Source organism: Marmota monax, unplaced genomic scaffold (genome assembly GCF_021218885.2).
Source record: "Marmota monax isolate L192 unplaced genomic scaffold, Marmota_monax_Labrador192_F-V1.1 WCK01_AAM20220418_F8-fsc00004, whole genome shotgun sequence".
Classification (NCBI taxonomy): domain Eukaryota; kingdom Metazoa; phylum Chordata; class Mammalia; order Rodentia; family Sciuridae; genus Marmota; species Marmota monax.
Window position 1 is genome coordinate 14,374,913 of NW_026692881.1, and position 27,853 is coordinate 14,402,765.

A 27,853-nucleotide genomic window follows, 5' to 3' on the forward strand; every position below is an offset into this window, starting at 1 on the left:
CCATGGCATGGACCACTCCCACTGAGGCTCAAGGGGCAAGTGTGCACTGTCTTTTTCGTATCTATCAAATGGGATAATGAGAGTGGCCTCCAGGTTGTGATGAGCATTAAATTAGATAATGCACGTAAAGTGCTTAGAGCAATGCTCGTGATAAGGTCAGTAAATAATAACGTCCACCTCCTCCTCCTCCTCCTCGTCCTCCTCCTAAAAGGGATAGCAGGGCTGGACCGGGCAGGTCCTCGTGAGCCACACCTCAGGAGGCAACTGTGGCATCAAGTTTAAAATGCTTTACAAAGACTCACTCCAAGGAAAGCCAGCCCAGCGGTGACAGCCCCAGGGGACAAAGAACTAGTTCAGGCAAAGGACATTTTTTAAAAGAATAAACTCAGGTGTCCCTGGTCCCATTTATAATTCCTGAGCCCACCTTCCTTCCTCTGCCACTGGGTGAAGAGGCAATCGGCCAGCGCCTCCCCCCATCAGCCCCTCTAGGGCCCTCCGCAGTCTGCCAGGAAGGCTGGCCTTCATGTCACAGAGGTGAAGTGGGCTCAGGGCCAACTCACTGGCCCCAAGGTTGCTCAGCTTCCTGTAAGTAGCCACGCTGAGCTTGGAACCATGGTCCGGTGCTGCAAAGCCCCCTGCCCCAGTGTTACAGAGCAGGGCAGCTTGTTGGGGTGGGGGCAGTCCCCAGCCCCCCAAGGAATCTCATTCTTTGCAGGGCCAAGGCCTTGGTCTTTGGAGCCCCTGCTCCTCACTGTGTGCTTCCTCAGGGTGTGAGGAGGCACGATGAGGGGGAAGGGGGAAGGAGCCTGAGCCGACCCTGAGCTCATCTCCCCAAATGGAGCCCTGCTGGGACAGCTGAAAACCAGGACTTTGCCTCCAAGTGAAACCTGGTGGGGAGATCAGGAGACCCTAGGGCCTAGAGAATCCTAGGAAAAGAGGGTGGAGACTCTGAACTCTCAGGGTGGGGCCCTAAGCCTGCATTTCTAAGAGTTTCCAGTTGACTCCAGAGCCACTGGCCCAAGCCTCACACTGAATAGAGAGGCGCAGAGCTTTCGGGTGCAGTTGGAACCGGGCCTGGCTGAAGGGGCTGCTGGACAGGGATGCTTCTCTCAAGAGCAGACCGCTCATCTGTTGTGTAGGCAGAAGAGGCCAGAAGTGCGGCCCATCTGAGTCCCCTTTCCTCTCTGTAGTGCAGTGACTAACACCTCCTTCTCCTCTCCTCCCCTCTCCCCTCTTCCCCTCCCCTCTCCAAGAGGTTATGAAAGCCCTTGCAGAAGCCTCTCTGGGTATGACACCCAGCCCAGCAACCATAAAAGAAAAGAGTCATAAATTCAGGTCCATAAAAATGAAAGTTTTCTACATTACAAAACCCACCCATGAGCAAAGACAAAAGAAAAATGACAAACAGGGAGAATTATCTGCAACTTATATTCCAGACAAAGGGCTAATTTCCCTAATTTATAAAGAGGTGTTCCAAATCAATAATAAAAAGCCAATAATCAATAGAAAAAAAAATGGGCAGAGGCTATGAGCAGACAGGAATTTCAAATATATACAAATATTCTCAGCCTCACTCATTTAAGAAAAATGAAAATTAAAACTACACTTGGAAATCAATTTTTTCCTATCAGATTGGCAAATCCAAAAAAAAAAATTGATAAAACATTTGTGTTAGTGAGTGTTGGAAAGTGCTCGCTCAGGGACATGGCTGATGGGAATGTAATGAGTACCGTCTCTAGGGAGAGCAATTTGCCACATTTATCAAAACTACATGTGGGTATTCCTTTGACGCAGCCACTGTTTCTGTGAATTTATTTTACAAATAAACCTGCAAATGTGGGAAATGGCATATTGTGCAGGCTTATTCATTTGGTGGCATTCTTTGTAAGGACAAAGTGACTGCAAGCAATCTAAATGCTCACCCAGAGAAAACCAATTAAATTAATGGCAAATCTATACAATGGAGTACTATACAGCCATAAAAAGAATGAGAAAGCCTTCTGTATATTGATTGCTATGAAATAATACCCAAAATATATTGAAAATGCAAAGGGCTGGAGTGTGAGCAGGGCCTGACACTGTTTGTAGAGAGAGGAGGGAGGCAACATATGAATTATTTTTTAACAGTACCTTTTCTAATGCCCATTTTGTTGAGTTGAATAAGTAAAAATAAACTGAGTGGTGGGCTTCACACTGAGTTACTACCCGAACTCCTGCTTCCCCCAGGCTAGTCACATGTGCAGGATTCTCAGGGCCACGGAGCAAGGTGGCTGGGGTGGGCCAGAGCAGGACCTTCAGGGGGATGGCTCTGTCCAGGAGCTGTGGGATGCCTGGGTTCCTGCATGTGGAGGGAGGTGCTGGCATCTGCTTCTGGTCACCCGTTGCCCTGCTTACCCTCCCACTTGGGTGGCACAGAAGAGCACTGCCTGAAAGCCCTGGCTTATATTTTTCTAGGCCAATTAAGGGATAAGAGAGTTTCCGCTGTGGGGCTGTGGTCCTTCCTCCCCTCCCCCCTTCTCTACCTACTTTCTAACTCTTAACCCGAGACCCGAACCCAAGTGGCACCCACCTGGGTGGTGCCTTCTTCACACCAGGGCCCTCCCCCTTTCTGTTCCTAGGCTCTTTCCCATGGGCCAGGAGGAAGGCCTGTGTTCTCCAAGGACACTCTTAGACGCTCTGTCTTTCCCATAGCCACAGAATTATAACAGCTACTGTTAGTGCTCATGAAGTCCTAGGTGTCACACGAAGCCATTTCCATTCATTATCCAAGTTGTTGGTTCAAAAATATGTATTTAGTGTTTACTAAGTGACAGGCACTTCTTGGGGTCCTGAAGGACAACAGTGAACAAGACAAAGTTTCTGCCTGCTCCCGCCCCCGGGGAGTGAATACTAGTAGGAGAGATGGACCCCAAACAAGAATAGAGCACCTTCAGTCAGGGGTCAAAACCGAGACGGAAATCTAAGCCACTGGAGGGCGCAGGGAGTGACCAGTTGAGATTTTAGATAAAGTGTTCAGGGAGGTTTATTTGAGGATTGAACCTTGAGGAAATCAGCAGGAAAAGCATTTCAGGCAGGAGGAACAGCAAGTTCCTGCTTCAGGAGGAAACGTAGTGAGGAAGAGAAGATTGGAGGGAGGATCTGAAAGGCAACCCCAGGCGCCACCAGGAGGGGTGCTGGAGGTGATGCTTATGACCTTGAATACAGTCTACGGAGCCCTTGAAGGGAGCTGAGTTTATGAAGTTGCTATGATTTTTTTCTTTCCTATGGATGAAGAGTTGAGGCTGAGAGGTGTCACACATCTCACCCAAGGCCACCCAGTAAAGAAGGTGTAGGTGCAAGGTTTGATGAACAGATTCCCACAGGACGCTGCAGGGTCTCAGCCTCTTCCAGGGACTCCAAAGCAGACATCCCAAATGCCAGTTGAGGGAAGGGAGAGGGACTCTTTCTGTGGGTTCCTCTAACATCCTGAAGGCCATGATGGGATTGGGCTGGCTGGGGTCCCAGAGTGGCTTTCGGGATCCCCCACAGTGGGCCAGGTGGCCATGGCTGGGTGCTGTGCCAGCTGGACCCAAGAAGTGCTGACCGGGCACAAACGCCCGGGCTCCACCCCACACCCCGTCGATGAATCAATGGAATCACTCAACTGAAAAATTAACTCAAGCCCACGGGCCTCCCTCAAACCCACAGAAGGTCACCAGGAGGTGTGTGCCTGGGGCTGAGGCTGCTGGGCACTGTCACCCTTGCCCCAGGCCTGGGGCCAGTGCCAGCCTCTGAAGGCTTATGCCACCCTCCCAGGAAGCCCGCCTTCCGGGCCCCCACCTGGCCTGCCTACCTTTGCTGTCCCTCTACCCGCAAACCTCCTCTTAGGCCAATGGCTCAGCCCGCCTGCTCTTGCTGGGACTTATTTATCCCATTTTAATTGAGAATTCAGGATGGTCAAGGTCTGGCTCTGGCCACCAGGGATCACGAGATGACCAATACAGGAACTTCCTTCTCAAGGAGCTTAGAGTCCTAGGGGCTGGGAGAGGGGGAGTCAGATACTTAGAGAAAGAGGCTGGGTTGGGGGAGATCATGAACTTCAGGACGGGATTTTTGTGGTTCATGCACTGACGTGTCCTAGAACAGTGCCTGGCACACAGTAGGTGCTCGATGAAGTGAAAACGTTCATGGGTGGGTGGGGCCCTTGCTGGGCTGAGCATGAAAATGACAGAGTCTGAGGCAGTGGCCCTCATCTTAGGCCACAAGCGGGAACTGGCTGGGGACATTATAACCTGATAACTGGGTCCATCTCCAGCCTTGGGGGTGGGTTGCCTGGGGTGCAGCTCGGAAGAGTTCATCGAAAGCTCCCAGGAGATGCTAATTGGCAGCCGGGCTGGGAAACCCTGCTCTGGAATTCACAGCGGAGACCTCTAAGAGTGGGAGGGGTCGCTGCTGCACAGACACCCTGGGCTCCGTGTTGGCTGAGTAGGGGTGAGTCTGTCCCTTCCTCTGTCATCCTGCCTGCCGAGGCTACCTAGGACAGCCTTCCACGGTTGTCCCTTTCCTCCTTTCAGGCCTTCCAGAACCTTCCTGGGGACTTGCCCCTTCCATAGATGCCTCTCCCTTCCTGACCTTGCCCCACATTAAAGAGTTGATCAGCCCATCAATTAACTGTGTCCTAATCCAATCTTGGCTTGGTTGGAGACAGGGCAGTAAATCCAGCTGGGTAATCATGCCCTGATATTTGTGTAGGGATAATTACCGTCTCTCAGGCATCACTTGGTGGCAATGTGAGATGAAAACCCATAAAACACCACTCGGGGCTGTGGCTCATTGTTTCTTGGCTGCACAAGTCTGGCTGCCCGCCAGCCAGCTCCGCCCACCCTGCCCCTGGCACAGGCCCCAACCTCTTCCCCTCCCATTCATGCAACCCGGAGCTCCACATCGGCCGACCAGGGGCTGGATCCTGGCTTGGGCTTGGCAGTCAGCAGGGGCAGCATTGTGGCTCAGGGGAAGAACAGGAGTGGGGGACACGAAGGGGGGGGTGCCCACTGCCGGGCAGTGAGAGTCTCCAGGAGGTTGTGGGGGGCCTGGGACGGTGCTTGCACAGATCTGAGCCATAAGGTCCCAAGCAGAGCCAACCCAAGTGCTTGCTGCCATCTGGAGGAGCCCAGAGCACATCCAATCTGCCTCTCCCAGGGGGACGCCATGGCCAGGGCTTCCCCACAGATGGTATGGCCCCACAGGAGTGGACTGTATTCTAGTGGGACGGGGCGGACCTGAGAAAATGCTAGAGTTGGGGACGGCGATCTACCTCCATCCTCAGTCCCCAAAACACAGCCCCCAATCTGAGAAACATGAAACGCCCACTGCGGGTCAAGCTCGCTTCTGGCCACTCATCTTGACTGGGACAGAGGACAGAGGATTGAGTGGAGCCATAGTCTTGCCTGATCCTGGTTTGAATCCTAGGACTTGCAGGCTGTAAAGCTGTGGGCAAGGTGGGTCACCCCTTTCCTCAACTCTCCAGTAGGACGACTGGCACCTTCCTGGCTGAGCTGTTGTGGGGCTCACATAAGAGCAGTCAAGTGTGCAGATGGGGGCCTGGCACCCAGTAGGTGCTCCTTAAGCACTGGCATTCATTGGCCTGTTGTTCAGCCTCCTGGGCATTGATTTCCCTCCTGCGTTCCTCAGTGTAGATCCTTGCTACTCAGAGTGTGGTCCCTGGACCAGCAGCACGGTTAAGGCCCAGGAGAATCAGAACGCAGGCTCTAGGTGCCCCCCGGCCTGCAGAGCCAGAGCCCACCAGACCTCGGGGTGACTCCGACACACACTGCAGTTTGAGAAGCTTTGGCAAAAGATCCACGGACTCACGGTCTGCCTTCCTCAGAGTTGTATCCCCAGCACCCCATCAGCCGGCACCTCTGTCTGGCACCCAGGGGGTGAGGGGCAAGAATCTCTGGAAGACGCATGAGCTAAAAGCTGGGGGGGGTCCTGGGGGGACTTAAAAGCAGCGGAGAAAGGCCCCAGAAGAGTCATGGAGGGCGACTCCAGGGACCATTTTCTGGCTGCAGAAGCCACCCACGGGAGTAGCCATGGGAACAGTGGGAGGAGTAGAGGTGGATGGGGGCTGCTCAGATGGGGAGGTGACGAGGACACACAGCCTGTTCACGCCACTCCACCTCAGCCCAGGGTCCAGGAGACAATGATCCAAACTTCATTACGAGAGAAGACGAGGTCAACTGGGGGTCTCTGCTGGACGCAGGAGGTCCTAGAGGCAGTGGGCACTGTGCCTAGAGCCAGTGACGGTCGCCTAAGGGTGGGCCAGGGTCCCCAGGGCCCCCCTGCCATCGGTGTTGGGAGGAGAGGCCGGAGGCCCATGCTTACCTGAGAAGGCATTATTGGTGTTGAGGAAGTAGATCTCCTCACGGCCATCCCCGTCGATGTCGCAGGCTGTGACCCCAATGGCGTTCCCCTGACGGTCCCGCAGCGCATAGTAGGGTGAACTGCGCTCATCTACCGCGATGTTCACCAGCCGCTTCTGGGCCCGGTCATACTTCAGAACCAGGTTGGGGCCATTGTACCTGGAGGAGGGTGGGAGGGGACATTGGGGAAGAACTGCTGGGTGGCCTGGGAAGCAATTCAGCCCCAGGGGATTCCCAGGGAGCCCAGCTTTGATGAGTGTCCTAGGATCAAATAGGACCCAGTCACCATGAGAGTCAACTAGACCCAGGTAGGTCATAGTATAAGGAGTGGGGTGAAGGAGGGGAGTGGGCAGTGACAACCCTGTTACCAGAAGTTCTACCGAAGAAAACAAAAATTCCCTTGCATTTATGTAGACCATTTCAATGTAAACGGCACTGTTCACATTAATGACCTCATTAGTTTAAATCTCACAACAGTCGAAAGAGAGTGGCATGGGGTGGGGGTTGTATTGTTTACCCAGGCAACTGATGAGGTTCATCAGGGAAACTGAAGCTCAGAGAGGTTGAGTGCCTTTCCCAAGGTAACACAGAGTGTCAGGTGCTGGAACTTGAGCCCAGGCCCTTTCTGCTCTTCCAAGAGACCTGGCATGAATGAGCCCTGGAGGAACAGAAGACTGTGACTCTGAGGATGGAATAACTCTCTCCTGACGAAAGTCCCACCATTTAAATAGTCATGTGAACTTAACATCTCCCACGGGAGAACACGAGCACCTCTAAGGTTACCAGGCAGACCTGTCCCATCTCTTTTCCTAAGGGACTCAAGACAAAGGATGAAACTGGCCTGTCCTGCCTCAGGGGCTTTGTAATGCTGTTCCCTCTGTCTGGGATGCTGTTTCTCCAGATATCCACACAGCTGGCTCCCTCCATTACCACCTCCGGGTCCTTGCTCAACTGCTCCTTCTCAGTGAGGCCTTCCCTGACCACAGTCTCAAAGTCCACAATCACCACTGCCCTGGGCTCTTTTTCCCTTGCCCTGATCTCTTCCCCTCCGTTGCTGCCACCTGTTCTCCATCTGCTTGCTCATCTCTTCCCTCTCTGGCTCTTTGCTGGAACGTCAGCTCCCAGAGGACAGAGCTCTGTTCCTTTTGTTCTCAAATACCGGGCACACAATAGGTGCTCAATAAATATTTGTGGGGTGAATGAGTGGAGCCTCAGAGCCTGTGTCTGGGGTCTAGGGTTGACATGTCCACGGTGGATTTCTTCCCATGGCCCTGACATTGGAGATGGTGAAGGCCCAGCAGGAGAACTCCCTCCCACCTCCTGGAAGACCAGCCCCTCCTGAGATAGGTCCAGCTGCCGGCTGAGAACCCTGGGGAGGGCAGACACCCTCCCAGATCTTTGGGGGAAATCGCTTCTCTCTTCCTGAAACAGATCCAGACTGACCCTCTCTCTTGTCACCACGATGCCGAAGCCTGCAGAGTTTGGGGGTTGCTGAACGGCTGGCTGGGCGCCTTCTGGCACCCACAGTGTGTGAAGGGAGAGACGGGGATCCTGGGGGGCTGAGTCAGCGCCTGGTGATGGAAGGTCGCGCCTCAGTACCTTGACAAAGTGCGTCTGAGGGCTGCACATCAAGGGCGCACGCCACCTTTGGAATCTGTCGAGGCAGAGAGACAGATGCTTGGGTTCCAGCACGGTCAGCAGCTGGCTCCAGCCCCTGGGGACAGGAAGTGCCTTCCGAGTGCTAAACACTGACCCTGCGGGCCTCGGGGCCTCTGCTCCCCCATCACTACTGCACCCGGGAAGGTGCCTGCACTCAAGAGCGTTTGGGCCTTCCTCAAAGCTTACATGCTTGTCCTGCTTGAGCCCCACACAACCCCAGAGAGAAAGAAAGACAGGCAGAATGCCGTCCCAGGGTGCACAGACTCCAAGTGGCAGCACCGGGCCTCCCAGGACGTCTCCAAATCCCATGTTCTCCCCCCCCCCCACCGCGGTCCGTGATGCCAACCAACATCCCTAATCCTAGGCATGCTCTTTCCCGCCAGCTTCCCCCAAAGAAGCCACTCTGAGAAATGACCTGAGGACTTCGTGCAAATGGCGGAGGTGATGATAATCCCACATTTCGACAGCACTTTACAGTATACAAAGTACTTTCTCATCTTTGATCTTCTTTGCTTCTTAGGGATCCTGGCTCTCTGCCAGAGGTGAGGCTGCAGACTTTGGGCTGGTCAGTTCCCCTCTCTAAGAGCTGGGTTCCTCCTCCGTGAAATGAGAGAGTTGGGCTCGTGAGAGGGTCACAAAGTGGATGGGCATGTGCAGCGGTGGGGGTGTGCCTCTGGGCCTTCTATTCTGTTTCGGCCACAGCGTTTCTACGTTGATGCATTTTATTATTCTATGATCTACGTTGGGCCTGCACAATGAGGTGTCCCCAGGCCTCCACGGTGACCTGGACAGTCTGATGCTCTGGCCCTCTTCCCCCCACCTGTACCCCTAGGTACTCCCAGATATGGAGCCCACCCAACGGCTCCTGAGTGGGGTTCTTAAAAAGCACTATGTACATCCAGGGGGCAATGCCCGGGGTTGCCAGACCTTCCCTCCACCGGGCTGCCCTTGGCTGGCCGGCTGGCCTGCTGCCCAGGCAGCACGATCCTCTCCCAGGGAAACCAGCCCGTTCCCTCCCTCTTTCTCCAGGGAGCTGACACTCGGTCTGCTTCCTCGCCCTGCCCTGAAGACGCTCTGCCCTTTCCAGCAGCGCCTGTGTCTTTGCTCAGCTGAAGCTGCCCCTGCTGAGGGGAATCCTCCCACCCTCTGGCCCCCCACCATGCCTGTCCCGACTGCCCTGGCTGGCTGTGACCTCTCCGCTGAAGAGCCACAGGATTCTGCACCTTGCTTTTTCCTGTGAGGGCAGAGGTGTTTGTATTTGGTGTCCCTTCCCTCATTAAACACATGCTTCTTGAGCCAGGCAGCAGCCGGGGTGACTGCACCCTACCTGTGCTGAACCTGGTGCCACGTGCTGCGGGAGAAGGTGCTCCACAAACATTGGATGTGAGCATGAGCAGGGAGTGAGTGAGTGGATCAGCGTCATTCTGGGGGCCCTGGCACATCGGTCCCTATGTGCCCAGCTCCGTGCTCAGCACTTCAGAATCACGCTCTCGCTTCATCCTGGTGGTGATCCCAGGACGTGGGGACTGAGGCACAGAGGTGAGGTGACTTGCCCACAGTCACTCTGTGGCACCAGTCTCCACCCTGAGGAGCTGGATGTGAGCTACCTGCGGTCACACATGTCCTCTCTCTGTCACCTGCCAGAGATTGTTGGGCACTGGAGAAATCCAGGGGGCTTTGAAGCACAGTTAAATGGGCCAGGAAGTGGGACAAGGTCCCATGCTCTTGATAAGCAGCTATGGCCTCTAATAGCCAAGGACGAGCCAGCTGGGGTCAGGCCAACAGCAGCCGGGGAAGGGCCCTGGCCCTGCCAGCTCCTAGCTCTGACCTTGAGCTTGTCACTCAATCCTGAGCTTCTGTGCATCTGTATCTCCAGGCTGCTGCTTACCTCACAGGATGGCTGTGAGGATTAAGCGCGAGCTGTGTGTGACAACACTTGGTAAACTGTGAAGAGTTACACAACTATACCTGCTCATCATCATTAAAAAAAAAAGAAAAGCCACAACAGACCCGAGGCACCTCCTCTGCTCTCCAGAGATTGTTTTGAGAGTTTCCAAACACTGTGTGCTTCTGTCCTGCCCCTGGGGTTCAGCCTCCACGGGAGACTCCTTTATTCCCCTTTACAACCAAACTCCCCCAAAGAATTGTCTTCACTGCTCTCTCCACCTTCACCTGCCGCTGCCCGCCCCTGTCCACCTTCCACCCTCAACTTCTGTTCCTGTTCCTGTCATGGCCGGCTCTCACGGGGCCACGGCAGGGAGGCCCATAGGGTCCTCTTGCCTTTGGTCTCTCAGCAGTGCCTGGGACGGTGGCTGCTCCCTCTGCCTGTGTCCCACCTCCCCCTTGCAACGCCTCTCCTCTCTGGGATTCAGGTGCCACCTCTTCTGGTTTTCACCTCCTCTGGCGTCCTCTCCTTTCCTCCATTGCAGGTTCCTCATCTCCCCACCCTCTTAACGTGGGGATCCCCAGACCTGGTCCTGGGCCTCCCCCTCTTCTCTCTCTCCCCTCTCACTAGCCAATAATATCCCTTCCCATGACTGACAACCCCTAAATTTATATCTCCAGCCCAGATGCCCAGCCCGAGCTCAGACTCATATATCCACCTGTCCACCTGACATCTCCCCTTGCATGTCCCACGGCTGTCTCTGATGGAACATGTCCAAAATGGAACTATTGATTGCTCCATCTCTCCTTCCCCTAATGGGGCACCCAGGTGCTAAAGCCAGACGTCTAAAGCCAGGAATCCCCCATGCCTCCTCCACAGCTTCACATTATCAGCTCATCTTGTTGTTTCTACATCCCCCAAGAACTCAAATTCATTCTCTTTTTTCCTCCCCTACTCCCTGGGGAACCCCTTCCCCCTGTTTCTAGTTTCCCCCCACACTGTAGCCAGAGCCATCTTTTAAACACATAAGTCACATCATGCCATCCTCCTGCCTGGAACCATCTGGTGGGTTCCGTTGTGTTGGTGTGAAACACAGACTTGCCCTGCTCCTGGGAGCCTGGCCCTGCCTGCTGCCCCTTGGCCGCCTCCCCAAGCCCCAGGGCCTCCTTTCAGCCCTGACGTTCCAGCAGGATGGCTCTCTATGCCTAGCTCGTTCCCGTGCTGGCTCCCTCTCATCTCCTAGGTCTCATCTTAAAAGACAACTCCTCAGAGAGATCTTGCCCTTCTCTGGTATTCCAGTCCCTGCATCCAGTTTCCTATAATTATTTGTTCACTTATTTATTGCCTGTTTTTCCCAGTAAACCATAGGCTTCAAGAGGGAAGGAGCCTGGGGAAGGTACGAGAAGGTCTCTGGGTGGCTGAACACAAGGAGCACTGTGACACTGGTCTCCTGTTTGGTCCTGGACCCTCCGATTTTGCTAATTCCCAAAACATATGTACAAACAGGGCAATACAAAGAGTATGTGCAGAGCTGGTTCTGGGTAAGGGTGAGACAGGAGAGCCACGTGCTGTAGACAGATGCAGAGGGTCAGCGTTTATTCTGCTGAGAATCACTGACCCGTGTGAAAAAAGTCACTTAGGCAGTCACATGGGGGGAAGTCACATAGAAGGATGCAATCACCGAGGACCTAGGATCTACCATTTATTAAGCTAAACAATTTACCTGTGATGTCTCATTTTACATAAACGGAAAACTTTTTTTTAAAAAAAGATTTGAAGATATATGATATGATATTGATTGTGAAAATTATGAACACATAATCTTTTTCATTAAAAAAGGAAAATAATGAAAACAAATAAATCTGTCAGGGGAGAGAGGCAGGGGAGAGAGAAGAGACGGATGTGTGTAGACCAGAGAAAGCAAGAGAGAGACACACAGCATACAGAAGTTGGAAATGAGGGGCAGTGAGCTTATAAACACACACACACAGAGAAAGAAACGGACCCACAGAGAGACAGACCTGCATGGGGAAGAGCTCTGTAGACCCCCAGAGACAGATGGGCAGACCCCGAAAGACCCAAAGTTATGGCGTATCGCAGGACCCAGGTGTTATCACAGAGAAACAATCTCATCTGGTTACTACTTTGGGTATTTCCTCTAAAGATTTTAAAAGACTTGTTGAATTTTCACATCTAGGGGATATTTTATTCGTGGTCACTTCAATACCCTCATTTTATAGATGAAAAAGTTAGTTTCAAAGAAAAGTAACTTTCTGAAAGTCAAACATCTAGTGATTAGATAAACTAAATGAAAAGGCAAACTTACCCCTTGGTCAAAACCAGGGATCAGAGAACTATGGCCTGTTGCCTGTTTTTGTGAATAAAGTTTTATTGGAACATGGACATGCTCACTGACGAATCATCTGTAGCTGCTTTTGCTAAATAACAGAGTTGAACAGGGACTGTCAGGCCTAACAGCTGAAAACATTTACCATCCGGCTCTGTACGACAAAGATTGCCAACCCTGGGTAAAAGGATTGTCAACCTTATGAGTTTTAAATTATCCTTTTCATAACTACAACCAAAAAAAAAAATAGAATATGGTTGGTAAAAATTAATTTAGGGTCAGTACTCGAAAATGATCTGTTTCCTAAAACAAATGTTTCAGGAAGAGTGAAGGTTGGCTGCAAGGGAGACGTTGGGACTTGGGATGGAGAGCGTGGGGCAAAAGACAATGTTTGGGAAAAAAGAGATTGAGAAGAGATGCTCAAGATGACCATGAGTTCTGTAGATGGCCCCTTTGAGGACCAGATGGCCATTTCTCAGGCCAAGAAATAAGCAGGAGAAGGACCCTTCAACTGAGTTAAGTAAGTGGTAAAAGGGATGTGGCAGGTGGTCTCTAAAAGTGGCCATCCTCATTTCCTTTCTTCCCTGTGTGCACGTTACTCCCCCCATGGAGAGGTGGAGCCTATTTCTCTTCCTTTGGCATCTGCTGCTTTGTGGCTTGCCTTGATTGGCAGAACATGGAGGAAGTGACATTGGGCCAGTTCTGGGGTTATCAGTCACCACGTGGGGAATCTGACTACCTTGAGTCCACCATGCACTGAGGAAGGCCAGGCTAAACCCATGGAAAAGCACCAAAGCACCAGATCTATGAGCAAAGACCTCTTGGATCTTTCAGCCCCACCCAGCCCATCTGACACCAGAAGGCCTCAGAGTGAGTGACACCGGCTTATGTCATGAACTACTTTGGATCCTGACCAAATTCCCCATCCACAGCATTGTGAGGAATAATGAATCATTTTCTAAGCCACTAAGTTTTTGGAAAAGAAGGCAGATAATGATAACCTATCATCTCAGACCTGAAGAGAAGAATTTATCCCTGGAAAGTAGGAAAAAGGATTATTCACAAATCAGCGAAATTCTCCAGGACGGCCATCTGAATTCACAGTAGGCATGTCTGTCCAACCGAGGCCCAGATCCAGTTGGCGTGGAAGTTGGATCCCAGAATATCTGAGTGTCTGGGCAGATATTCTACCTGAGGTGGGAGGGTAATAAGAAACTCAGGGATGCCAGAGCTCCCTGCCTTTCTACTTCCCTTTCTCTTTTCTCTCTCTCTCTCTTTTTTTCCTTTCCAGCCATATCTAAACGTTTCCCATTTTGAATGCACACCTTTCAGCACTGCTTATTTCTTTGGAAATGTGTATAATGTTCTTTTTTCCCTATTTTTACATATTTAATTCTTCAAAAGCCACAGAAATTCAATAGGACCAGAAAACATATGGAAAGGTATTCATTCAGGAGATTCCCAGATTGTATCCTAGAGTAAGATCTATCCAGAGGCCAGGTATCCACTTCAGAGGAGGGGGGCTGTGGTAAAGGGGGGTGCTGAGTGGAATGAGAACCGCGGGGAGACCCCACAGGGGAGGAAGTTGGATAAAGTAAAAGGGCATCTCAAAAGCACACAACAGCCAGATTTAATCTCCATTTAGGAGGTGATCAGGGCGGAGAAGACCCCACAGAGTGCTCTGTTGAAGAAAGGAACTTTAAAATGATAGAGAAAAAAACCTTTTGTCCTGAGGGGCGAATGGTTTTTCAAGAAAGGGATGCTTGGAACCGAAAGGTCAGGATAATCTGTAGTGATGAGTGTCTGCGTTCTGTGAAAACTCCACGCAGACTGATTGATTTATGCCTTGTTCTAAAAAAGCTCTGTGCTCAGCATGTGCTCCGTGCCCTTGGAATTTCTTATATTTTGATGAGCACAGAAGCACCCAGAAGGCAGAGACCATCGGAGGCAGCGCTGTCCCCACAGCGGCGGGAGAGCAGGTGCTCGGCGACGCCTGTTGATGTGGATGTTACTGTTGATGATGGCGGCGGTGAAGACGCCATCCCTCAAAGCGCGTTTCCAGGGAGAGGCAGCCGGGGAAGCCAGAGTTCCATCAACTGTCAAAGGAGGGATTCGGGGAACAGATGGAGGCTGTGTTAACTAGGGTCCTTGGGCTGCCAGTGACACACACCCCCTGAACTAGCTGGGGGACTTCCTGGCTGGGATGTCCACACTGCAGGAAGAGGAAGGAGGCAGCGAGGCCTCGGGGGTGCCTGGAATGGGGGTTCTCAGCCAGGAAGTGGCCAGGACTTCATTTTCCCTCCCTCTTCCTCTCCTGTCTTTTGTCCTCTCACCCTGTCCTTCTTCACGAGGCTTGATAAGTGGCAGCACTTCCAGGCTTGTATGTCAGCGTTCGCTCCCGGCTGGGTGGGAGATGCTTCCTTGCCTCCGTTCCAATGTGACAAGCTTCAGGGAAGAGCTCTGATTGGCCCTGTTTGGGTCACATGTCTGTCCCAGAGCCAGGAGCTGGGAGCCTACCGTTGACAAGTAGGAGTCGAGTGTCATAAGGAAAAGAAGTGTCTGGAAGGATGAGGGATGTGTCTCCAGATGACAGTGACTCATCTGGTCTGTCCATTCGGAGACTCGCTTCCCATGGTCTGCTGACGGGAGGCAGCACTTCCCTGGCTCCCCCCCCAACCCTGTGTCCTTCAGCACATCTCAAGGTCCCTTGACACCCCTCCAGAAGTCCCAGGAAGAGGTAAACAATGAACATGGAGCCAACGTCTGACTCGCTGGGTTCTGGAAACCCACGGCTGCGCTCCAGGCAGCAGGGCTGGGCTGCAGGCACTGAGTTAGCGGCTGCGAGACCAGCAAATGAAACTACTTGCTGTGGATAAAGGCAAATAGCTAACTGCTAGGTTGCAAAACACTACTCTCAAGTTTTCTTTCCCTCATCCTATAAGCTGCTGGTCTCCATTTTCCTTTTAGTTGAAGAACTGGACAAATATGGGGGCAAGGATGGTGCAGCAAGTAGCCCATGGATTCATTGAAGAGTGAAAAACCTAAGTCAGCCATTGACTTTGTGTCACCCTGGTGGGATCCTATTTCTAGGCTGGGCACATTGCGAGGTACTGTGACAGACACATGCGCATATGATGTGACTCTCTGCTCAGAGTCTCAGCTTGGTACAGCAAATAAGCAGTGGCCCCAATCCCAAGCGTTCAGAGGAGAGAGAAGTCAATTTTGCTGGGGTAAAGTCTTTATAATGAAGGTGCATTAGACCTAGAACTTGAGAGATATATAGGATTTTCATAAGAGGCGTATGGGTAGGCATTTACAAAAGACATGGTGTGAGCTAAGAAGCAGCTCAGAGAACAGAAAAAGATGTTTAGGGAATGGGGTAGGCTCGCTGGACAACACAGAGATGTGTATTAGATAATAGTGGAAAATAATGTAAGGCAAATCAGAAAAGTACATGCAGCTAAGATTGTGGAATTGTGGCACGCAGAGAGAGGCTTTAGATTTTATTGGTTGGAAGTAGGGAGCCATTGGAGGACTCTGACCAGGAGGTATCATTATATCCAAGTACCGTCTTGGAGAGGATTATCTGGTGGTTGTCTGCGTAGAGGATTGGCCAAGGGGGAGAACGGAAACATTAGTGGACAGTAATGGAAATTCGATTCCACGAGGTTCCCCTCGTCCTTCTGAGCCAATATAAGTAGGTTTCTGTTCTTTGCAAGAAAATGACTTCCAAGACAGGAGAGTCAAGATGGCGCAGAAGTCAGGAAAGCAAGAGTCAAAATGAGAGGGGTAGCAGCAGTGCTGAACACTTTTGAGGGGTCCAAAAGGCCAAGGATTGGAAAAGCTGATGAATTTGACAATTTGGAAGCCACCGATGACCTTCAGGGAGGCTGTTCACCTTGAGAGGGGACCTGGACTGAGGGCACAGGGGTGGCTGGGGGAGACTGTGCAGGTGGCCCACTGAGGACAGAAAGGGCTCAGAGACCCAGAACATGGCCAGGGCACAAGGGGCTAAGCGAGGGTGTCACCAAGCTCTGAGATCTTATGCATATGTGGGGGCAAGAGAAACAGACCTAGGAGGGGCAGTAGACTCCGGGGTACCTGGGGAAGATGAGGAGGAGGTGCAGAGAACAGGGTGTCAGGTACAGCTCATGGTTTAGGTCTGGAAAGGAAGAGAACAACTAGAACAGGATGCCCAGAGGACTTGATCTTCTCATAGGTATATGAAGGATGAGGTTCTTACCTGAGAGGAAAGTGGGGGAGTAAGGGCTTGGGGGAGAAGTTGGAAGATCAACCCAATGGCTTAGACATGGCCATATTCCACGGTAAATAGGACGTGCAGATGGGCTGCCTCAGAAGGTGAAGTCGGGACCAAGGGAGGAGGAATGGTGAGCTGCAGAAGACACTGGGGGGACCCTGGTCCCACAGAGAAGACAAACTGCACAGGGAGAGAAGTGGATGGGGGGCACAGGCAGAGGTGGAGTGCAGGCAGGGTTAACTCAGGGAACCAAGCTGGGGAGGGCAGCCCTGCAGATCTGACAGGGTAAAGTTGGCAGAAGCCCCTGCTCTTCAGAGCAATGTGGGTTCTGAGGGGGCAACCCAGAGAGCACTGGACTTGGAGTCAGAACATACAGGCTGGGAGGCAGTCCAGCTCACAGTGAGACACTATGGCAGGAGCGAGATGGCCTGAGGGTGTGTGCTGCTCTACAACCTTGTAGGTGCTCTTGGCAGCCACCCAACCCATATGAGCCTCAGTTTCCTCACATGTCAAGTGAGGATGCCAACCTCAGCTCTTGGGTCGTGGATGAAGATCATACCTGTATGACGGTTCATACCGTGGTCAGCACAGAGCAAATGCTCAGTAAACACTATTAGCAAGTCTGTCTTCTCCCTCCCACACTCAGTGTCTGACACATAATGGGAACTCCATAAATATTTTGGAAAGAGTGACTTATTATTATTACCTGGCTAGCCTTGAGCACAGAAGACTGTGAGCTCCATGAAGTTCTGGGCTATATTTTATTCTTCGAGCCCCGAACACAGTGTTTGATAAAGGGACCTGCTTATCTTCACTAGGATTCAGTTTCCTCATCTATGAAGTGGGGCTAATAATATTTGTTCTACTTCAAGATCAAATGAGATAACTCGTGCAAACCATTGCATAGCTATAGGCTTCACATGCACGGACACACACACACACACACACACACACACAGTCGCAGTGTACCTGGCTATTGTCTGCAGCGGAGGCAGCTGCCTGGCCCCCCTGGGGAGCCCTAGCTCTTCTACCCTGCTCACAGTTGCTGAATGATAGGCCCACTGAACTGCAGGAATGCCCTGGTAAAGGAGTAATTTGTTGAGGGCCTGGTCAGCAGGCAGCTGTGGTTTTCTCCAGCAGGGAGGAAGTCCGGGGCTGGCCAGGGGCTGGAGGTACACAGGAGGCTGCTTTAAGGCAGCCTGGACTGATGTCTGCATTGGACAAACAAGGAGACACAGGTTGCCAGAAATAGGCCACAGGCCCTGGAGAGGAGCAAGGAATAGACAGGTCAGGCCCTGGTGAGGGGCAGGGCTGTCATGCAAGGATAAGGACCAGGTGGACTTGTGTTGGTCACAGCTCACTGTGGAATAAAGACGGCCCTCTTCAGTTCAGCAAAGGCCGCCCTCTGGCCCAGGGCTCTGTCCATTCAAGGCCCTGGGCCAGATTCTAACTGAGAGGCTGGCCCCTCTTTATGACCACAAAATTCTCCCTTGATGGCTATCTGCTGGGAATTCTAATATAAGCCGCTGTCAGGACACACGGGCTATGTTGCACTGGAACCTGTCTCCCTTTGCTCACGGGCATCTGATGCCCATGCTCCGTCCATATCTTGTGCATCCCTGTTCTGCTGGCTGGACTCTACTCCCTCTTCTCCTGGCCATCCTTCTCCCAACGGGGAAGTCAAGTTCCTTCTAGTGTTCCCTCTCATGCTGCAGCTAATGGGGGTACGCCTGGCTGTGTCTTGAGAAATAATGGTGAGAGGAAGCAGCAAAAGCCTTCTAGTTGCTATGGAGTGTTAACTGATGAATTCAACTCTTCATTTTGATTGGAAGGAAATAGTTCTAGAAGAGACTCTTGCTTTAAAAAAATATAGAGCTGCCAACTACACAAGGCGTTCGTTCATTCAGAGGGGTCTTTGTTGCCAAGCTGGCTTCAATTCCCTTCGCTGTGCATTAACACTAATCAGAATCTGGCTGTTCCGGCAAATGTGCATTAAAGTTTAGGGACAGAAAATGTTGTGGGCTAAGTATTAGTGAAAAAGTACCAAATTGGACCTAGACATTTATTTCTTTAAAGTGCTTGCTGTATAAAAATTGCCTACCTGACTGGCAATTAAGACAAATAGTTAACGTTAATTACAAATGAAAGGATAGAATATAATCTAAGATATTAGGCCAGCAGACATTTTATGGTTTGACTCATCCACCTACAACAAAGCCCCTGCTAGAGCTGGTCCATCCTAATGGCACAAGGAGGAGGGAGCAGTTTCTTGCTGCTCAAAGCGTAGGGCGGGGGCTGCTGGCATTGGCATCGATTGGGAATATGTCGAAAACTGCAAAATTTCGGGTCCCACCCCAGATCTCTGAATCAGAATCTGCATTTTAACAAGGTTTCCGGGGGGATCCTATGCACATCAAGGTTTCAGAAGGGTTGCTCTGGTTGGATGTGTCTCAAAGGATAACCCATAGGAGGCTACATCCAAAACTCCCAGCTAGCTGGTTAAAATGTGAACTGCAGTGTGCCACCCAGCCTGCTCCATTAGAGTCCAGGAATCAGCATGCCAAACAAACCCCAGGTGATTTTCATGGTCATCAAAATGTGAGACCCACCCTTAGTCCTTCCCATCTCCTTGAGACCCATCAAGGACCACCTAACATGTGGTGCTTGGAGTCCAGTACGAAAGGACTTGGATGAAGCTCATCCGTGTCATTTGCAGGTTTATAACAACAACCCTGCAGTTAGACACGTTGAGAACAAGCTATGGTAAGAATACCCTGGAAGGAGAATACTGATTAACTCACAGTTCACAATGCCTCTGATTCCCCTGCCACACCTGTGAATGTACGTCCTCCCTGAGGGTAGAGAAGCAACACACTGTCCCCATCCTTCCCAGTTCTCCCCCTGGAGCCGAGTAGGCTCCCATGCCAAGGAACCATTTGTCCTTTTGAGCCATGGGGCAGAGCCCAGCCCAGCCCAGTCTCAGCCACTCTAGCATCCTGCTCTGAGAGACAGGAATCCAGAGGCTCATTTCATGAGCTTTTGCATAGATACCTTCTCCCTTTCTCCTTGCGCCCGCTACCCCTTCCAAGGGCCAGCCGGCAGCCCCCCTGCAGCTCTGCCCAACCAAATCCAGTCCCCGGCACACAGGTCAGTGACGGTCAGATCAAGCCTCGGCATCTGCAAGCACTCAATCGTTTGGGATGGCACGAGCATTCTTCTTTTTCTTGTGATGTGTGCATTTAGTTCCTTTAGAAAGAGGCGACAGCCATAGCACTCTCTTTTAGAGATAAGAGGAGCCAGTCATCATCTTTTGAAATTCAATGGGAGACAAGCTGAGATGGGACAGTGTGTGATAGGAGTCCGGCTGGAGGTCTCTGTTGATCTGGGGCCTCAGTAAGTGGCCAGAAGGCAGCAGGCCCCCAAGAGTGTCCCTTTAGTGGAACAATGTCTCTGCTGGGCTGCCTGGCCCTGACCTCAGGACTCAAAACTCAAAGCCGAGGAGGGACGAAGTGATCCATTCCATCCTTGGGCCTCCCGTCTTGTGTGCACAGGCAGGGGCATAGCACTCTGTGGTCAACCACATCGATGGCTTAATCTTGTAGCAGCCTGATAAGCCACTGTTGACCTCCCCCTCCTTAAATGAGAGACTAAAGCCAGAGGTTAGTCATTTGCCCAAGTCATACAACCGGAAAGCCAGCAAGGCTGGGCCCTGAATTTGGTTCCTCTGATTCTAAATCCCAGTTTCTTCTTCCTCCTGACCACATATCTTCTTTTTTCTCCTCCTCATAAGCTAACATGTTATTTTAACTAGACTAGGGATTCCTTTTGGCAAAGATTTCTCCAAATTATACCGGTGGGTGCAGAAGGAGCACGTGGTACCCTCTCAGCAGGTGTGGTGGCCAAAAAACAGTTATTGCTTTTTTCCATTGTGCCTCTGGCAAATTCTCGGGAGGTGTAGCTGAAAAATCAGTGCCAGATGGCTGTCGTGGAGAAGTCTCTACGGCTCGGCAGCTATGCAGTCGGCCCGGGAGGGACATCTTTGCAGCTGAGGAACATGGCAGGACCATGCTGGACCCGGGCCCTCGCAGGCCTCCTGGTTGCTTTGTGGCTGTATAGACCTACAGCAGCTCAGCCCAGCTCTCCTTCCCTGGAAAAGACTGATATTGAAGCAAAGCGAGGGGAGAGGACACGTGGCAAGTACAGCTTCTAGGAGGCATTTCTGTTCATCTGAAGAGTCCCCCACAGGCCTGGATGTGGATGGTGATAAAGGGGAATGTGACAGCACAAATAAGGCTCCTGTCCGCACGATCATTAGACTCAACAGATAAATGCGGACCCGTCATCAGAAATGACAATCTCGGTGTTACAAATAACTGACTCGCCGTCGTGATCGCTGGAGCTGAGGTTCGGGAGGAAAGTGGAAACCTGAGCAGTGACCGAGCTTCTGCCCTCTGCAGGGTCTCCAAGAGCAGAGAGGACTCCTGCCAGAGCCGGCTTGCCAGAGAGCAGGAGCAAGGCGGGTGTCTTCGATGCATTACTCCAAGGATTTCAGATCGTGCCCTATGCCTTCCTCTTTGTGTGAAGCAAGTCCCGTATGTGGCACAAGGGCTGGGGCTGCGGCCACACTGGGGCTAGGACCCTGCATCAGTCTACTCGCTGCTAAAACAAAGTACTGGGTGACTTAATGTGGATTTATCCTCCCGCAGTCGTGGAGACCACAGGTCTAAAATCAAGGAACTGGCAAAATCGTGCTCCCTCTGCGGCTCTGGGGAGACTGTGGGTCTAACCTCTCCCAGGTTCTGATGGCCGCAGGTGTTGCTCGGCTTGTGGCTGCACCACTTCAAGATAAACTCTTCTCAAGGTCTTAAACTTTATCACATCTTTTGCCACATAAAGTAATGCCCAGGGATTAGGACATAGTTAGATATAGATATATAGATATGGATATATAGATAGATATAGATACATGGATATATTGAGGCTACCAACCACTACAGCCTGTTCTGGATTGACATTGAATTTACCAGGAAACATATCAGTAAGGCCAATAATCACCACAGCTGGGGAGACTAGAGGCTCCACGTGCCTCAGCTCATCCATCTTCCCAGCTCTGGCAAGGCCCTATGGAGCTTTCCTTTCACAAAGGGAAAACCGAAGCTCTGCAGTCCACACTCCTGAGGCTTCTGGTCTGTGTCCTGCAGAGCCCAAGGGTCACGGAGATTCTCCATGAACCTGAAGGGGAAGAGTGGGAGGATGTTAGGAGGGCTCTGGGCCCTAGCCCTCTTCGGCCACAGCAGCTCCACTCTGATTTGATTTCCAAGTTAGGGTGCTGTGAAAGATTTTCTTTTTTGTGTGCCAAAGAGTTACTCTAAGAAAATGAAGTTTGAAAACGCCAGCCCTGCACCCTGCTGCTGGGCATCGTTTGGGCAGGAGCCCCGTCTGCAGAGTCAGACATACCCGGCATCAAATCTCCCCACTGTCCTTTTCTCATCCTGTGTCCTTCGGCAAGTTACTGAACCTCTCTGAGCATCACGCTTCTCATCTGGGCAATGGAAATATCAACTGCACCTACTGCAAAGGGCTCCGGTGGGAACTGGATGAGAAAAGCACCTCTGGTGTTTCAAACAGGCTCTGGAAGGACTAGCTGTTGTTTTCAGCGCGATCGCCATTGGCTTGTGAGTGCTTCCACTGCTCGGTTACCCTGACATTTCTTTGGGCCTGGTTCTCCTCCAGATCACATTTTTATTCTCCACTTCTGGAAAGTAAAAATGTTTTTCCAGAACAGGTGTGTCCAGCTGTGTTTTCCTCACTGGAGCTTCCGGAGAAGACAGCTGGCAGCCTCTGGCAATGACGTGCACCATGACTCTCCCAGGCTCACTCAGAGGGCGCTGTCATCCCATCACATGCCTGAGTGCCTGGTGCCAGCCATTGCCTCAGACAAGATCCCAAAGAGGCCGTGATGGCTGGACTCATGAAGGCTGGGCCCCACAGGGAACTTTCTAGATAAATTTGATAATCACAAAGATTTATGTACACACACCTGTAGGCTTCTAGATGACCCTGGAGTAGGTGACTGAAGCCTGAGTGACCAAGCATAACTCAACGGAAGGGGCCACCCAAGTGGCAAAGGGAGGTGGACGTGCTTCTGTTAAGGGCCCAACGTGACACTTGCTTCTGGACCGAATGCAGTGCGAGAGTTCCCGGAGGCGGGCTGACTGACACCAGGCTCTCTGGTATATTCCCAAACAGCCACTTTAAGCACAGATTCCGATAGAATTTTAGAATGCATCATAATGACAGCTTAGCACGTCCTGACTGCTTGCTGCCTGCCAGGCACGGGGCTAAGAACTTTATATGCATGTTCTCATGTTCCCCTAAATGAACCTATTATCCCTTTTTACAGATGAGGTGTAGGAGCTCAAGTGACTCCCGAAGGTCATTTAGCTCTACGGTGACAGTGCACCGCTCAGCCTGGGATTTGCATGCTCTCTGGAGGCCGTCCTCTCAGTCCAGACACGATCCCTGTCTAGGATCAGTGATCTTGAGAAATTCACCTGCCCACTCTTGGGCATCTTTCTTACTGACAAGCTCTAATCCTTATCGTTAAAAATAAATGCTATATATAGCAATAGTCATAATTAAACAAAATAAAACAAAACCCCCCACCACCAACAACAAAGCAGATGAACATTCTTTGGGTCTGGTTCTTCTCTAAATCACAGACACCTGCAGTTGTAGGCTCTCAGAAAGCACAAACATGAACAGGGACCTTGACCATTTCCTTCAAGGTGTAGGGGTGTCTATTTTAGGGTAAGCTCACGTGTCAGGGGCAGGGAGAACTCTCTGGAAAGTGCACACTGAGAATCAGGGCACTTATTCTAAGAGGAGAGGTATCTCTCTTTGCAGAAAAGAAGGCAATGCTTTAAAGAGATATTGGGACACAGGTGTGCATCTAGCATTGGTGGTCTCAGGAAGAGGTGACAGAAGACTTCTTGGAATGAGGAGAGGTAACAGAATCAAGGTGCAGACAGGGTCGGTAGAGTGATATTAAAAGGAGCATGGCCCTGAGAAGGTGAGCTTATTCCTAACAACATCAACTATAGCAAGCCAAGTGGGGGGTCACTCGGGGCCAGGTGCTCTTTAGCTGAATTATCTCCCACTCTGCAAGGTAGAAACTGTTATTTGCCTCCCTTTTACTGATGAGAAAACCAAGGTTCAGCAAGGTTAAGTAACATGCTTGGAAGTGCAGAGCTGAAAATCAGCAGAGCCCAGTTCAAGCCCAGGCCTGTGGGGTCCCAGAGCTCATGCTTTTAACACAGTTTTATTCTTTTCTTGCCTTTCCTTTTATCTGGCTATTCCCTCACCTCAGTCTTCTGAAGGTGGGTAGTTTTGATGCAGTGGGGGCCACAGAATGCAACAGATCCCTCACCCCTGGGAGGGTGGGTTAAAACGAGTGAGATGGTGAGATGTCAAAGGAATACTAAGAGTGTGTGTGTGTGTGTGTGTGTGTGTGTGTGTGTGTTGGGGGACAGGCTTAGACACAGGAAACAGAAATGACATTTGTTAACACATATCGCAACTTCCAGTGCCACAGGAAGTTCATTGGGTTTGAGTTTGGGGTGCTGAGGCAGATCTGCTGAGGCCCCCCTCTTCCCATTCCTGTACTATCCCCAGGGCTGCAGAGGGGAGTCTCTCTTCCTTCTTCGCCTCCTCCACCCCCTTCCAGGGTCTTGCTGCTGCTCTAGCAGGAAAGTGGGGCCACTAGGAACAGGAGGCCCAGCAAAGGGTAATTTTACGATAAACCTCTGGCTTGCTCAGCCTCAGGGCTTTTTAGGTCAAGGATAGAGTTTAAAAACAGAGCTGGGTATTCTGTACTTTCTCAGGCCTGGGAAGAGATGAGGCCATTATACGCCAGTTGGCAAAAGAGATGGGAAATTCTCTTCTCTCTCAAAGACATTTTGATGCATTTAATGGAGAGAGCAGTGGGGGAACGTTAGAAATGAGCCACCCTTTCAAGAGAGCAGCCATCTCTGGCTGCCCTAATCTATATCCTAAACCACACTCGAAGAGCTAAAGCATGTCATATATATATATATATATATATATATATATATATATATATATATATAAATTAACAGACTTTAATTCTTTAGAATAGCTTTAGGTTCACAGCAAAATTGAGCACACAACATACAGATTCCCATATGTCCCCTGCTCCCCTGTCCCCGCCTGCATAGCCCCACAGGGTGGCCCACTAGTTACCATGATGAACCTACATGATGCAGCATTTCCACCCAAAGCCCCAAATTTACACGAAGGTGCACTCTTGCTGTTGTGTGTTCCATGAGTTTGTCCTCTTTTATACCTGACAGGACAAGAAAGGGGTGACTGTCTGGTGACCAATGGGCGGGGCAAAGCCACAGCTGACACAAGACCAGGGTTAGTCTGCACATCCACACCTTCTCTGCCAGAAAATACAACCACCTGGTCTTACGGGGGCCAATAACAAGAAAGAGAGGCAGAGAGGATTCACTGAGATGAAACTAATGGGCATGTATTCCCCGGGCCCCGAAAAACAAGGACCACTCCCGCCCTCCTGCTCTCGACAGGTCTGCTCATGTTTTCTTCTCCTTCCAGAAGATGCTGAGATGAGACTGGGGACTCTGGAAACCTGAGGATAGCAAGGCTGTCCACTCAGGGGTGGAGGCCTGCATGAACAGTGAGTGTCAAAGACCAGCAATCATGTGACTCCACGGAATATGGGGGCCTTTGGAGTTAGACCTGGGTTCAAGTCCTGGATCTGGGAATTATAAATCACCAGGGTAAAATGGCCTTATGAAGTATAGGATCTAATGAGTCTCCAAATGCCTGTGGACCGGGGGTCTCCAAGATCACTCAGCCTCCATGGTTCACTTGGAGGCCACACAAGACTCAGCATGTAATTATGCTCCCAGGTAAGATTTATTGTGGCAAAATATAAAAAGCAAAATCAGCAAAGGGAAAAAACACATGGGAGAAGTCCAGAGGTAACCAGACACAGGCTTCCAAGAGTCCCCTCCCAGAGGAGGACACAGACAGCACTTCATTTCCCCAGCAACGAGTTGTGACAACATGTGTGAAATGTCGTCCACCAGGAAAGCTCATTAGAGTCTCGGTGCCCAGGATTTTCTTTAGGGGCTGATCCCACAGGCACCCACTGCTTAGCATGTAACAAGATTCTGGTCTCTTGGAAGGAAAGTAGGTGTTCAGCATGAACCACGTAATATTTGTATTGACAGTTTAGGCACAGTGAGCTAATCGTATCTGATCTGGAGATGGTGGGAACCCTCCCCAAATCCAAGTTCCCGGGCACCAGCCAAAGTCCAACCTGGCACACACAGGTCTTTCTAAGGATACTGGTCTCGGGTCTGCTGTAACTCTACACACCTGCTCCATTGTTTGGCACCTAACAGATACTCAATAAATTATAGCTCTTTCTGTCAGCAGCTCTGTATCTTTCTCTACAGCAAGGAGAGACCATCTTATCACCACAAATTTCCTCCAAGTCAAATGGAAAGTGAAAACCACATACCTACATATACACACATGCATATGTTCCCATGACGGTGTCTCTGTAATACACGAGTGGGAATCTAAGACTAAGTAACTGCTCACATAGTAAACCTTTCCTCTCCGGATGCTGAATCACAATTCTTTCATTCTGGTCTTAGTTTGCCATTTACAATTCTGACTAACAGGCCTTCCAAGTCTTTAGCTGAGTCACTGGGGGAAAAAAATGGGTTCAATGAGGCAGGACCATGGACAGAGCCTTCCTACAGTCTCTTGCATCAACCTTTGGGAGGTGGTTCTAGCTAAGAGAATGATCGCCTCGCTTCTAGGTCAACGTATTCAATGCGATAAAGTATGGGAGACTGTTAACCGCTTCACTAAAATAACAATAAATGATGTCCACAGCATTCTGCCAATCCACGAGTCAAATGACTCCTTGCAGGGAAACAAGGGTTGTCAGTTGCATATAGATTATTCTTGGGCAGCCGGTACTAGCTCCTGGTGATGGCCACACAGCGTCCTAAAAACTTATAAGCAATTTGTTTGAGGCCACTGTTATTTAATTTTCTGGTCCACTCCTTTTTTAAAAAATTCTGTTTGAAATGATTTGCCTGTTTTCTTTCCTGACTGCATCATTTTTTTCTAGGATCACCACAGGTCGTGAAGAGCACAGCTGCACCTTGTCTTGTAATTTTATTTCCGATGACCAGGTGTGCACCTCACCTGCCTCAGGCTTCACTCCCCTTTGTAGACACTGGTTTTGCCTACACAAGTTTGCAGGTCCTCGTGGAGGAGATTGGAGTCCATAGAAGGGGTAAGTTCTACCTGCTTCCTCTCATTTGCAACATAATTTTTACCCCCCAAACAACCTACTCGCTTTCTCATCTTTTTGCTTCTTCAAACAAGACTTAACAACACTGCACTCTAAGACATCAACCATTAGGGGAAAGTGTCATTAGAAGTCCACCCAAATTACAGGGGTTCATTATACTATTGGGCCCATTTGTATATGTTTAGATATTTTAAATATATATCTTTACCCCAAATCAACTGAAATCATGTCAACAGTCTTAGAAAACATATATGGTCAGTGTGAATCTCAAGTCTGAGGGAAAAGAGAGGGAGGCCTTGTCAGGCAAACAAGGAGCAGACCAAGTAAGTCATACGAGCTGGCACAAATGATTAACTTCTCTAGGGTCTGATAATCCTAGCCCCTAAAGCCAAAATGCACTCTTTCCTTGTTCTTCCCCCTGAGGGTGGTGATGGTTAAAGAGAATTCTGTCTATTTAAGCAGAGACACTTCAATGCTTTGGGCATTGATCTTACGGCTTCCCCTGGATAAGCATGCCTATCGCCTCATTTTAAAGGTAACTGGTTAATTTCCACAAGTCCTTAGAACTTGCATCTCTTTTTACATCTGCTCTCTTTGGTGTCTTCTTTAGAAACACCAGATCCCAGGAGACAGTTTCCATGTCTCTAACTTTCTTCAGAAAGCTGTGGGAGGTGATGGTGCCCAGACACCAAGCATATTCCTGTTCTCCACGCTTGCTGTTTCTTCTGCCTGCGACCTAGGTAGTCGGGCCTCGGGTCACTAGGACTGGAGGTCTCACTGTCCCGTTTCTATTTCAACCCACCAGGCAACAGCAAGCAAAGAGACACCGAGTGGATCTGAAGCAGCCTTTCCTAGCAAGATCAAGAGGAAAAGGGGCAGATCTCAGGCAACTTCCTAGGAGAAGTTTCTGATCCACAGAAAA

General features: G+C 50.7%; 1 protein-coding gene across 6 annotated transcripts in view; it reads right to left on the bottom strand.

The window, feature by feature from the left end:
• The window catches only part of Crtac1 (cartilage acidic protein 1), a 134,627-nt gene that overhangs the window by 44,782 nt on the left and 61,992 nt on the right, over positions 1-27,853 (bottom strand). For all 6 annotated transcript variants that reach the window (XM_046450531.2, XM_046450533.2, XM_058581192.1 and 3 more), the window contains exon 3: positions 6,364-6,560. In XM_046450531.2, the coding sequence (XP_046306487.1) occupies positions 6,364-6,560 (197 nt within the window). The remainder of the gene's footprint in view (positions 1-6,363; positions 6,561-27,853) is intronic.